The sequence below is a fragment of the Enoplosus armatus genome, chromosome 15, assembly GCF_043641665.1.
Source record: "Enoplosus armatus isolate fEnoArm2 chromosome 15, fEnoArm2.hap1, whole genome shotgun sequence".
NCBI lineage: Eukaryota > Metazoa > Chordata > Actinopteri > Centrarchiformes > Enoplosidae > Enoplosus > Enoplosus armatus.
This window is the reverse complement of record NC_092194.1, coordinates 22,742,066-22,754,708: the sequence shown is the minus strand read 5'-3', so window position 1 is coordinate 22,754,708 and position 12,643 is coordinate 22,742,066. Positions and strand designations below refer to the sequence as shown.

The 12,643-nt window shown below is 44.4% G+C and overlaps 1 protein-coding gene across 3 annotated transcripts; it reads left to right on the top strand.

Moving 5' to 3' along the window:
* The first annotated feature begins 5,279 nt into the window (after positions 1 to 5,279).
* Positions 5,280 to 10,956, top strand: lgals3b (lectin, galactoside binding soluble 3b). 3 transcript variants are annotated; one of them, XM_070920599.1, is made up of 8 exons: positions 5,280 to 5,349; positions 6,389 to 6,410; positions 8,103 to 8,160; positions 8,589 to 8,810; positions 8,868 to 8,944; positions 9,103 to 9,191; positions 9,580 to 9,748; positions 9,942 to 10,956. In XM_070920599.1, the coding sequence occupies exons 2-8, from the start codon at positions 6,405 to 6,407 to the stop codon at positions 10,098 to 10,100; spliced, it is 780 nt and encodes a 259-aa protein (XP_070776700.1). In that variant the 5' UTR covers positions 5,280 to 5,349; positions 6,389 to 6,404; the 3' UTR covers positions 10,101 to 10,956. The 3 variants fall into 3 exon arrangements, with proteins under 3 accessions (XP_070776700.1, XP_070776698.1, XP_070776699.1); XM_070920597.1 differs by having other exon boundaries at positions 5,283 to 5,349; positions 8,586 to 8,944; XM_070920598.1 differs by having other exon boundaries at positions 5,284 to 5,349; positions 8,589 to 8,944.
* The last annotated feature ends 1,687 nt before the right edge of the window (positions 10,957 to 12,643 follow it).

Genomic DNA, 12,643 nt, shown 5'->3' with positions numbered 1-12,643 from the left:
GTAGATACACACCCCCATATGTGTCGGTGTTGAAGTGAGTTATGTTGTGATGACATCACTGTGACCTCTGAGATTACTGCCCTGAAGAGTGTGTGTGTGAGTGTGTGTGTGAGTGTGTGTGAGTGTGTGTGTGTGTGTGTGTGTGTGTGTGTGTGTGTGTGTGTGTATGTGTGTGTGTGTGAGTGTGTGTGAGTGTGTGTGTGTGTGTGTGTGTGTGTGTATGTGTGTGTGAGTGTGTGTGTGTGTGTGTGGGTGTGGGTGTGTGTGTGTGTGTGTGTGTGTGTGTGTGTGTGTGTGTGTGACTTCCCTCTCTGAGTGTATCTGTGCCTGCAGTGACAATTAAATGTGTGAGAGACCCGAGTGTTTAATACAGCAGGCAGGATTAACACACCCACACCCACACACACACACACACACACACCCACCCACCCACACACACACACACACACACACACACACACACCCACACACACACACACACCCACACACTCACACCCACACCCACACACACACACCCACACCCACACACATACACATACACACACACACACTCTGACCACAAACCGTTTAATTAAACTGTTTTCACATGGGGGGGGGGGGGTTATTATTCAGTTATTCAGTTTACCCAGAGGGTGACAGGGCAGACAGACAGACAGACAGACAGGCAGGCAGACAGGCAGGCAGACAGACAGACAGGCAGGCAGGCAGACAGGCAGACAGACAGACAGACAGACAGGCAGGCAGTCAGACAGACAGACAGGCAGTCAGGCAGACAGACAGGCAGACAGGCAGTCAGGCAGACAGACAGGCAGCAGACAGACAGGCAGGCAGGCAGGCAGACAGACAGACAGACAGGCAGCAGACAGACAGGCCGGCCTGGCTCTGTCCAGAGGGAACAGAGTTAATTCCCACCAGATAAACAAACTAATAGATAAATAAACATGAGGTATGTTAGCAGCGTTAGCAGCTGATGAAGTCAGGCCGAGATCATCGTCTCTGTCAGGAAGAAGGACTCTGTTTTTGCTGTTAGAGGTTTCTGCTGTAACATCTGCTAAACTCATTCACACACACACACACACACACACACACACACACACACACACACACACAGTGACCTCAGCTGTCGGCCTGCTGGTGATTTAATAAAGTCATTTAATGAAAAAATGTTCATGAGCTGCTGATTTATGGTGGGAAGATCCTGCTGTCTGATTACCCAGAATGCACCAGGACTAAAGGGAGATGAAAGACGAGCTGAAAATATCAGTTAATGTGATAAAAACATGTGATGGAGGATGGGGGGTGGGGGGGCAGGAACAGGATTTGACCAAAATCTATGAATTCTTCTTTGAATAGTTTCCGTCTCATCGATCTGAGACTCAAGAAGCTGATTGTGTTTGTAACTTTAAGTATTTCAGTCTCAGTCTTGAACTGCTGGGATTATTTATGCCCTGAATGTTGTCTGCAGACATTTACATACAACGAAGATGAAGTTTCCAACTCATTTTATTTTTTGTTGTTGATTTGCTACTAAATCTGCTCGCAGCAGCTATAATCCTGATGAGGGTTCTTCTGGTTCTTCTGGTTCTTCTGGTTTCTCAACTCAACTCGTCCACATGCTTCAAGTAAGCTGACAGCTGATCATCAGCGTTCAGCTTCACTCATTCAGTCCTCCATCAGCTGATCCAGGACCAGCCTGTGGTTTTTAATACTGACTGCAGAGAGATCTGAACTGATCCACCCCCCACAGGCTGTCAGCTGCAGAGTCTCGTTTGTTTTTCCGTCTCTGAAACATCTAAAGTGTCACTGAATGAAGTGATTCTTTAATCTGACGAACAGAAACTCAAACGGACTCAGTTGGAACGAGAATTTAGAGCCTGTTGGAGGACAGGAACACGTTGTGGTTCAGATCTGACCATAAAAAACAAACATTCCTGAGAGTCACTGAGTCTCTGCTGCAATGAGAGCGAGGCTGCAGATTTCAGACCTGATGAGTCGATAAGATCTGGTTCAGGACTTTGTGCTCTGGTATTTAGTGATGGATGAATCCCCCTCAGACCTGAACAGGTCAGGATGATGACATCGTTATCTCTTTGTTATCTGCAGCTGATCTCTGTTTCTGCTTCAGTGAGACGGACTCTCACTGAGCGTGTGCGAACAGCACATGATGATGTCACTGAACCTGTTTCCACCCTTCATCCGCTGAACTAATGAACTAATGAACTAATGAGTAATGAGTAATAATAGTTCCTGATAGTTTCTGTTCTGTTCATGAGAAGCAGAGAAACAAACCTTTAACCTACATTTCACCACACACACACTCACACAGAGCGGTCTATAGGAGGACCCCCCCCCCCCCCACACACACACACACGCACTGTACTGGGTCACTGTGGTCTTTGTCTCGCCCCCCTGCTGTCGTCTGTTTGGGGTCTCTGGTCTCTTGTTGAACTGGTTTTGTGTTGAGGTCAGCAGTTTAGCTGGGATTATCCCAGTCTGCAGACGGCTCAGATACTGTTCATACTGTAACACACACACACACTGTACGCACACACACACACACACACACACACTGTATACACACACACACACACACACACACACTGTACGCACACGCACACACACACACACACACACACTGTATACACACACACACACACACACACACACACACACACACTGTACGCACACACACACACACACACACACACACACTGTACGCACACACACACACACACACTGTATACACACACACACACACACTGTACGCACACACACACACTGTACGCACATTTAATAAATCCTTAATTAGTTTCATTAATATGTTGTTTCCAGGGTCATTAACGATCTATAGTCACAGTTTCCTTCCTGTAGTGTGTCTGTGTCACATCACTGAGTCATAGTTCAGAAATAGTTTCAGATTTTATTTTCCTTCTTCATTATTTATGTTTTAGTTGTTCTCAGTTTATCTGAACTTTGTGCTGCGACGCCTGACTTCCTCCTCTGAAGATCAACAGTGACTTTCTTCATCTTACATGTGATTATCAAGTTAAAATCAGCTCTTTTAAAACTGAGTCTGGTACAGTACATGACACTGACATAGAGTGGAGGAAACTCAGGGGAAACAAAAGGGGGAAAACTGACCTCAGAACAGATTATTACAGAAAGAACTTCCTGTGTGGCTCAGTGTTCGCTGAGTCAGCAGTCTGAGCTCTTGAGCTGCTTTAACGTCAAACCTTCATCAAACCACCATTTGTTCTTTTAATGTGAAAAACAGAACAGGAAGTGTGACATTACAATAAAATCTCTCTGTCTGCAGCTCCACAGCGACACCTGCTGTCTGTCAGGTGTGCCTTCACCTTCACGTCCTGTGATGATGCTCTGCTGCCCCCTGTTGGTTCTTATACAGGCAGACAGATGGCTAGACAGGCAGACAGACAGACAGGCAGGCAGGCAGACAGATAGGCAGGCAGGCAGACAGACAGGCAGATAGATAGGCAGGCAGACAGACAGACAGACAAGTAGATAGACAGACAGGCAGACAGGCAGACAGACAGTGTCTAATGTGCACTGTGACCATTTCTCATGCAAACCTCATGACACAGGATACTCCTGCTCTAAGTCTCAGAACTACAGCTCCCATGATGCTTTGGGGAATGTTAACAAGAAGTATGATGTTGCCATGGAGTCAGTGAGTTAGTTGTGGGCTACATCTTGATCTGTTTGTGTCTGTTTGTTTCCATGTAGTCACGTTGTCCCCATCACAGCAGCTGAATCAGCTGTTAGCAGCTCCTGTCTGCAGTGTCCTCATGGACGGACAGACAACTATCGCTGATCACTGAGACACTGAAGGAAAGTTAAAAACAGGAGGATTCTCAGGCAGGTTCTGCAGCGTCTTTCTCTCTGAGGTCTGAGTGGATTTCTGGAGGTTTATTCTGATGGACATCAGAGACAATGATGTCCTCTGGAAGTGGACGTCACTCTAAATGATTCAACATGTCAACATGCAATAAAGCTGCAGTTGTGATTGTTTGTCCAACAGGGGGCAGAAAAACACCAGAACACACTGCAGACACACAGTCAGCTTTATATCAGGAACCAGAAACCAGACATAAACTAGAACACAACCACACCCAGTCTGCACACACACACACACACACACACACACACACACACACACACACACACAGGGATGTATGACCATGAGTCACCAGTGTCTTTGTACCAAAGGGATTCTGTTTCACTGGATGGGTGTGTTTGTTTGTGTGTGTTCATCTGTTTCTCTCAGTGCCACAACAGAACAGACAGTAGAGTACACGACAAGTGCATTACGGTCTGCTAACAATCCCACAATGCACTGCGCTTCATCTTATAGATGAGAACCTGACGTGTGCGACTCGACGGCCGTCAGCGATGATCAATATGATAATGCTGATGTTTTCTAGCTGGCAGTCTTCTTCTTTGCTGTGTTTCATGTCGTGTTAGCACCTCCTGTAGATCAGTGGAAGAAGGAGAAACCCGAGTCACAAGAACAAACTGAACGAGGACACACTCTTAAACTCTCAGCAGGGCTCCTCCCGTCTTCACACTGAATGACTCAGGTACAAAGTGAGTGACTGAGTGTCCATCAGGAGTCCTGGGGGGCGTCCCAGTCTAAACACAGACCCACCAGCGGTGGACTGTTTCTGACTGTTTCACATCAGTGACGAAGCTAAGGGAGTGTCAGACTGGATTCAGGACCACCGCTCCCAGTGAGACCAGTAGACATGCCACTTCATGTTTCACAGCTGAAGTTTAGTTAGCAGGATGATGTTCTAACTAAAGAACTGAGAGTATTTATTCTGTGACACTCAAAGCAACAATTGCTGCTTTATTTATCGCTGAATTCTAATCTTGTAGTTATTACAGAGACAGTGAAGCATGAAACATGAACTCACAGCTGTTCAACATCACATGTTCAGTTTGTGTTGTGAACTCGGCCGTGCTGCTCCAGAAATGCCCCCCAAAACAAAGAGAATTCATAAAAACACTCTGATTGTTATTGGGAATTGAGTCTGCTCTTTAGTTTCCATGGCAACACTTAATAACAGACCAATACTCATCAATAATCCAGTTTGATCTCCAGTGTCTGTGGGTGGAAAAGAAACTGCTTCAATCAAACAAAAGTTGTTTTAAAAATACAGTTTGCATGGCAACGTTCCCAAACACACACACACACACACACACACACACCACTGGTGTGTGAGTCAGTGTGGGTGTGGTCTGGATGTGGGACAGGGCGAGGCTCGGGACTTAAAACACTCATATTTCACGCAGCGTCAGTTGGAGTCTGCAGCTCTCAGGTGACTTCAGGTACGTCAACTCTTTCTATTTTCCACTTCAGACTTCAGTCTTCAGCTTCAGGCTCTCAGAGTCTCTGTCCGTCTTCTGAGTCAGACGATGAAACCAGGAACACAAACAGGAAGTTCATCTAAAACTTGAGTCGTCTCCTGAAGACAAATTACTGTTTGTTGTTGTTTTCTGTTGTAATTCAGTTTATTCCGGAAGAAAGAGAAAAAGAAGTCACTGAAGTCAGAGATCTGTGATGTTTCATCTTTTCATGTCGGTTATTCAGGACTGAGGCTTTAAATGAAGTCAACTTTATTTACACAACATAAACAACAAGAGTGGGTGGACCGTCAACAGGCGGCACACTCATCTGTGTTCATGTGACGTGTGTGTGTGTGTTTGGTGTGAGAGAGTCGACTCCACCCACCACCAACAGAAAACCACACACACACACACACACACACACACACACACACACAGCAGTGTGAAGTAACTAAAACACTGTCAGACTGACAGACCTGCTGATCCAGGATCAGATCAGGAGGATGTCGTCTGAGAGCTGTTTCTGTTATTTTGTCCACTCCGTTGCTATACATGTAGTGAATATAGGTAGTGAGGATTTATTACTGATTATAATCCAGTCATATAATATACATACATATACATGATTACTTCTGGTACTTTAAGTATATTTTGATGCTGATACAGGATATAATTATACTACATCGTCAGGTACTGACAATAACAGACGCACAGAGCAGTCCAGTCATTCTACATTATTATTCATATTATTAACATTATTATAAACAGACGGAACAAACTCCATCAGCATCATGAATAAAATGACATTAAAGTTTTAACAGCCCTCGACAGAAAAATAAGAACACAGCATTTAAAGGCAGCTGTCACAGTGAAGTAGAGCAGCTTCGGGTTTTCCTTCTTCTTCTTCTTCTTCTTCTTCTTCTAATTCCTCGTCTTCCTCTTCGTGTCAGGACTCGCCCCACCACACCCTCACACATTGTTTTCTTCTTCTGCTGCTCTCAAACTTCTCTGTCTGTTTCAGATCTCAGAGCAGCAGCATGAACGTAAGTCTGTTTTTTATCTTTCACTGAATATTCACAGCGTTTGATGTTACTGTTCATCACTGGAAGATTTGATTTGTTTATTTGAGTTTCCATTCATTCATTCGCTGTTTTAGTTATTGTGTCATTTCAAGCTCACCAGATGAAAAAGGAAATTAGATTTAGATTGAGAACGTTTTCATTTCTATTTAATTCAAACACAAAAGAGACAAAGGCGTGACGGTAGACCTGGTTCTGTTTGCTATAGTTCCTCCTTCGGTTTGACACGGCGACACATACTAACATCACTGAGGGAGTTTCCAACCCCCTGATTTTATGCTCATTTTCCATTTTTGCATAAGAAAACTGAACTGAAATAATTGGTTTTCATCCATCATCTTTTTACACCAACACATTTCATTTCCAGCGTTTCCACTTTTTATGTGCAAATTGAAAATGCAAATAAATGAATGAGTGGAAATGTTCTTAGACTTGATGAATAAATGCTGGCACACATGAAGAGCTGAAAACATCAGATCTGTGTGCAGCGATGAGGAGGCTGTAACCTTCCTCATGTGCTCCACATGGTTCTTCGTTTGAGTTTTGACTGGAGCTCTTTAATGACATCATTTCGTGGTGTCCTCTTCTTCTTCTGCGGTGGTTTAATGGCAGCGACTGGAGAATTAGCTCCACCAGCTGTTTATCTCCATCAACCAGGGAACTCATGTTCACACATAAACAAGCAGCAAGTCAGGTTTTATTTAATTCAACTTTCTGGAAATTCAGATAAACTTTGGGTTCCAAAACCTGAATTATTATGAGTGTGTAATAACAGTGTGGTATCTAAAGAATCAGAGTTACACCTACAGTAAACAGTGAAACCCTGCGATACAATACAGACATTGTAGCTGAGTATTTACACAGAGAGAGAGAGAGAGTGTGTGTGTGTGTGTTGGGGGGGGGGGGCGGTCATGAATGTCACCAAGGTGGCATTCATCTCTAAAACCAACACCTTCATACAGAACATTCCTGATGAGTCTGTCACCAACACACCCTCATTCTGCACACACACTCTGAAACACACTATGGACTGTGCTGCGTTCAGGGACAGCTCAGACACTACTGCAGCTGTATTTATCAGTCAGACTCACCAGACTGTGCTGCAGTTTGTGTCATTTTACTGAGTGTTTGCAGGGTGCGTCTGTCTTCTTATTGCATAAGTATTTAAAGGAGGACGGCACTATCAACAGGTGAAAGAATCATCCAATAACCACACTGAGAGGCTGCAGCCATGAGCTAAATGCTAACATACTCACAATGACAATGCTAACATGCTGATGTTTAGCGGGTATAATGTTCACCATCTTAGTTTAGCGTGTTAGCATGAGTCCAGCTGAGGCTGATGAACGTCATCAGCTCTGCAGGTATTTGGTCATAAACCAAAGTGTTGGACACATGAACATGTTGACCTGATGGTGGCGCTGATGAAGAGTCAGAGGATCACCAGAGTTACTACAGTTCATCCTGAGGACTGACAGACAGACAGGCAGAGAGACAGACGGGCAGAGAGACAGACAGGCAGAGAGACAGAGAGACAGACAGACAGGCAGACAGACAGACAGGCAGAGAGACATCACAGCAGTGTCTAGTGGTCGTTAGTGGAACAGCAGTCAGTGAAGTTAACCACTTCTTCTTCTTCACTTTCTCTCTCTGCAGCTGGGCGATGCCTTAGATGATTTTTCAGGAGGGGGCGGTGCACCTGGTGTCTGGCCTGGTACGATTATCATCATCACACTCTTCTTCTACTTCTTCTTTTCTTTATTATCATTTGACAGCAGTTGTATGTGATTACATCATCTGACATATTTTTCTGTTGATATAAGCTTTTATTTTTTGAATCTGATGACGATGATGATGATGATGATGATGACGACAATGATGACGATGATGATAAGTGGTGCAGTTTACAGCTCTTCATGGGTTTTCAAACAAATAAGAAATCTAAGTAATCACTCTGTCATCTCCATCATAAACACCCAGAGCTTCACCTGAGCTCCGACAGTTAAGCTTCTATTGGATCGACTGATTCGATCACCAGAGTCACCAAAGTCTGAAATATTAACTGCTACACATTCAGGCTTTAATAAACTTTAATAAACCAGTGACAAAGCAGGCAAATAAAGACAGGATGTGTTGCAGCAGGTCAGCCCTCTACCAACCCCACCTGGCCTGGAGGTCAGCCCTCTACCAACCCCACCTGGCCCGGAGGTCAGCCCTCTACCAACCCCGCCTGGCCTGGAGCTCCACCAGCTGCAGGTGGAGGTGCCTGGCCTGGAGGTCAACCAGCTGCAGGTGGAGGCGCCTGGCCTGGAGCTCCACCAGCTGCAGGTGGAGGCGCCTGGCCTGGAGCTCCACCAGCTGCAGGTGGAGGCGCCTGGCCTGGAGCTCCACCAGCTGCAGGTGGAGGCGCCTGGCCTGGAGGTCAACCAGCTGCAGGTGGAGGATGGCCCAGTCCTTCACCTGGACCCGCCATACCTGCCGCTCCCCAACAGAATGTGGTGAGGCAGAGAGAGACAGACGGACTGATGGATGGATGGATGGTAGATGGATGGACTGATGGATGGGTGGTAGATGGATGGATGGATGGATGGTAGATGGATGGTAGATGGATCGACTGATGGATGGGTGGAGTTAACAGCTGTTTCCTGGTTGACAGGTGGTTCCGTACACACAGAATCTCCCCCATGGAGTTCATGACAAACTGCTCATCACCATCGCTGGAGTCATCAAACCCAAAGCTGACAAGTGAGTATGAACCCGTCAACATTAATAATGGATGGAAGCAGATTCACATTAAAACAGTCTGCAGTGGTCATTTCCTTCATCAAGTAACACGAACACCAGCAGTTTCCACAGAAGTCAGTATCATTTAAACACAGTTTACAGACGCTCAACACACTGAAACATTTGACAGAAATCAAAGGAAAAGAAACTGTATTTCCTTTGTTGTCATATGTTTGAAATGATGAATTGTTATTATCAGTTATATTTTAATGTTGCTCACCTGATGTTACAATCAGGAGAAACATTTCCAGATGTGTTTCATTGATTCAGTGATCTATATGTTCAGTAATAAATCCAAAGATGTTGTAAGACATCCGGTGGATTAGTGATGGTCTCTGTTGTTTTACAGGATCACAGTGGATCTATTCGCAGACCATGACCTGGCCTTCCACTTCAATCCTCGCTTCAATGAGAGCGGCAAGAAGGTGATTGTCAGGAACACCCGCATCAACAACAAGTGGGGGAAAGAGGAGAGAGACCTGCAGCACTTCCCCTTTTCCGAGGGGAAGGATTTCGAGGTCAAATATTTAATTTATACCTCTAAGAATACTCTTATTTTAGGTATTAATTGATAATCATGAGCCACCTCTTGAATGTAAGGTACGACCAAAGGTGTTGGAGGGTCCCTGGATGCACAATAAAGTGTAGTTAAAGTGCCAGTCAGTGAATATGTGAGCCGGGTGATAACAGTTGGTGGTTTTGTTGTTGCAGATGAAGATCATGTGCACCAACAGAGAGTTTAAGGTGGCCGTCAACAACAGTCACCTACTGACGTACCAACACAGGATCACCAACCTGAGATCCATCAACAGACTCAACATCTACAACGACCTCCGCCTGTCCAAGGTCCTTTTGGAGACTATGCCCTGAGGCAAATCACCAGATCCACCACAGATAAAAGGGGGATCCACTGGAGATGCACCACAGATCTAAGGGAGTGGGGGGTCATCTGTAGATCTACAGGAGATCAGATTATCAGTTAATCCACAGGAGATCCGCCATAATATTACAGGAGATCCATCATAGATCTATGGGAGATTCACTGTAGATCCACCAGAGATCCACTGAAGATCTCCAGGAGATAAACTGGAGATCCATTATAGATCTACTGGAGATCCCCTGTAGATCTTCAGGAGATCCACCAGCAGCCACTGATGACGTTAAGTTGTGTCTGGTTTTGGAAGTTATGCAACAACTGTTTTGCTGCTTTTCATCTTTACTAGTTAATGTTAGTGAGCTGTAGACTGGAGGAAAAACCATCTGTTCACTGAGCCGCTCAAAGGCTACCGGCTGCTACCAGCAACTTTTAAGGTGGAATGTTTTCAAGCATGTTACACTACAGACACTGTAGTGATGATTGGATCTTCAAGCGTTTGAAAACATGTGAATGAATTACAACCGGATTCACTGTAGACTCTCAGCCAATCCACAGTCGGTTCACCCTCAGTGTAGATCTACAGGAGATCATCATTATATCTAGAATAGATCTACAGAACAGTGTTGGTAGATCCACAATAGAATCTCCCTGGCTCTATGGGAGCTCTTCCATAGATCCTGTAGATGTACAGGTGATCACAGTTAATCCAAAATATATCTTGAATAGATCTGTAGATGATTCTTGTTCTTTTATGCATAAAACATCCACAGGAGGTTCTCAGTAGATCCTCAGTAGATCCTCTTGTACTAGTTGTCTTCTGTTTGTCTCTAAATAAAGGTCCATCTTAAATTTGCTGTAGTTTGTCTGTTTGTGTCTGTACAGCAGGACAGGACCAAACCCTGACCTCTGCTGATACCATCAGTGCTCTCGGGGGATCCAGTGTAAACCAGTGTAACAGGATTACAGTATCAGAAACCATCATCATTCTCACTCTAAATAAACACAAACCTACATGATGAAGATCCCTTTTAAACAGACTTTCTGTGCTCTGTTGCTATTTCAGTGTGAATAACAGCAAAGAACACTTGTTTTAATGTTGTCTCAGAACAATACAGACCTGGTTCTGTTCAAAGAGTCCTCCAATGATTCATCATCACACTCCTGAAACACTGTCGGACTTATGATGATCAATGCAGCAGAACCAGACAAATCATCTTTTTTATTCCACACATTCTTCTACTGTTATAAATTAAATTAATTATTTTCTTTTTTATTCATATGGCACCAAATCATCTAGACCGTACTCTTTATAATATTACCCACAATGCAAATGGTCAGTCGACAGTTGAGATTCAGGTGTGTTACGCTAGTAGCTGCTAATGTAGCCTGGAGCTGTAGAACCCCACAACACAAGCTGAGGTGTGAAAGAGGTGGAGTTCCCCTTTACTGCTGTTTTAAATTGCTGACTCAGTTCTGTTTACTGACATGCAGCTCAGCTTCAGGTCATCGCACATCCAAAACACTTTTCACACACTACACGTCTGAGGATCGACTCTGGTACCAGAACACTTTGTGTCTCATTACAACCACCTCCAAATGTGGTCTGAGTGATCGGATCTTGATGCGTCCTCAATGTGTCTTGGGTGCGTCTCCACCTGGTATTACTCGTACAGGGCCTGTGAGTCAGCTATTGTAAAACACTGTAATGCGTTGGAGGGCAAACTGCTCATAGCCACCAGAGGGCGACACTGAAACACCTCCTGCTATCAGTATTCAGAGGTGGGGGGTGGGGGGGACACAGGGAGGGGAGGAGGACGGGAGAGAAAGAAGGAGGAGGAGGTGAAGGAAAGGAGAATAAGTCTTTACTTAAAAAAGAAAAGAGCCAGTTTGTTCAAATCTGGTCAGCAGTGTCTCAGATAGAGATCACTCTGAACAATAAACCTGCTCTAATTGTACCCAGACAGTCCTGGCTGTGACCTTTGACCCCTGGCACCTGGAGGACTTCTGGTTCTCCTAGAGGAGTCCTGGTTCTCCTGGTTCTCCTGGTTCTGTCTGTCTGATGTATTCTGCATGATGGAAACCTGCAGCAGGTTTTTGTTGTTTAAACTGAAGTCGTCTCACAGATAGATTATTGAGGTGACCAAACCACTTCCTTTTTCAAAAGACTTTAATAATCAAAACAAATATCCATTTAATCTACATTTATTATTCAACAGATAAATGGAAGGTACAATCAATCAATCAAGTTTATTTGTCACATGTAAGGTAATAAGGTACAATCACAGTGAACTGTGATCAAATCCTGTGGATGGAAATACAAAATGCAAAAAAACAAGAAAACAATAAATAAACTAACAAACAAATAAATAAATAATGGCAGATTTGAAGCATGTTTATAAATGTAGTTATATTTCATGGTACTTTTTTTCCATCTGTTGGATATAGACGATCTGTGGCAGACTTCCTACGTCATGACGCAGCTGCTCCAGCTGGACGTCGCTGTGCTCGGTCAGTCAGTAGTTGTTAGTTAGCTCTG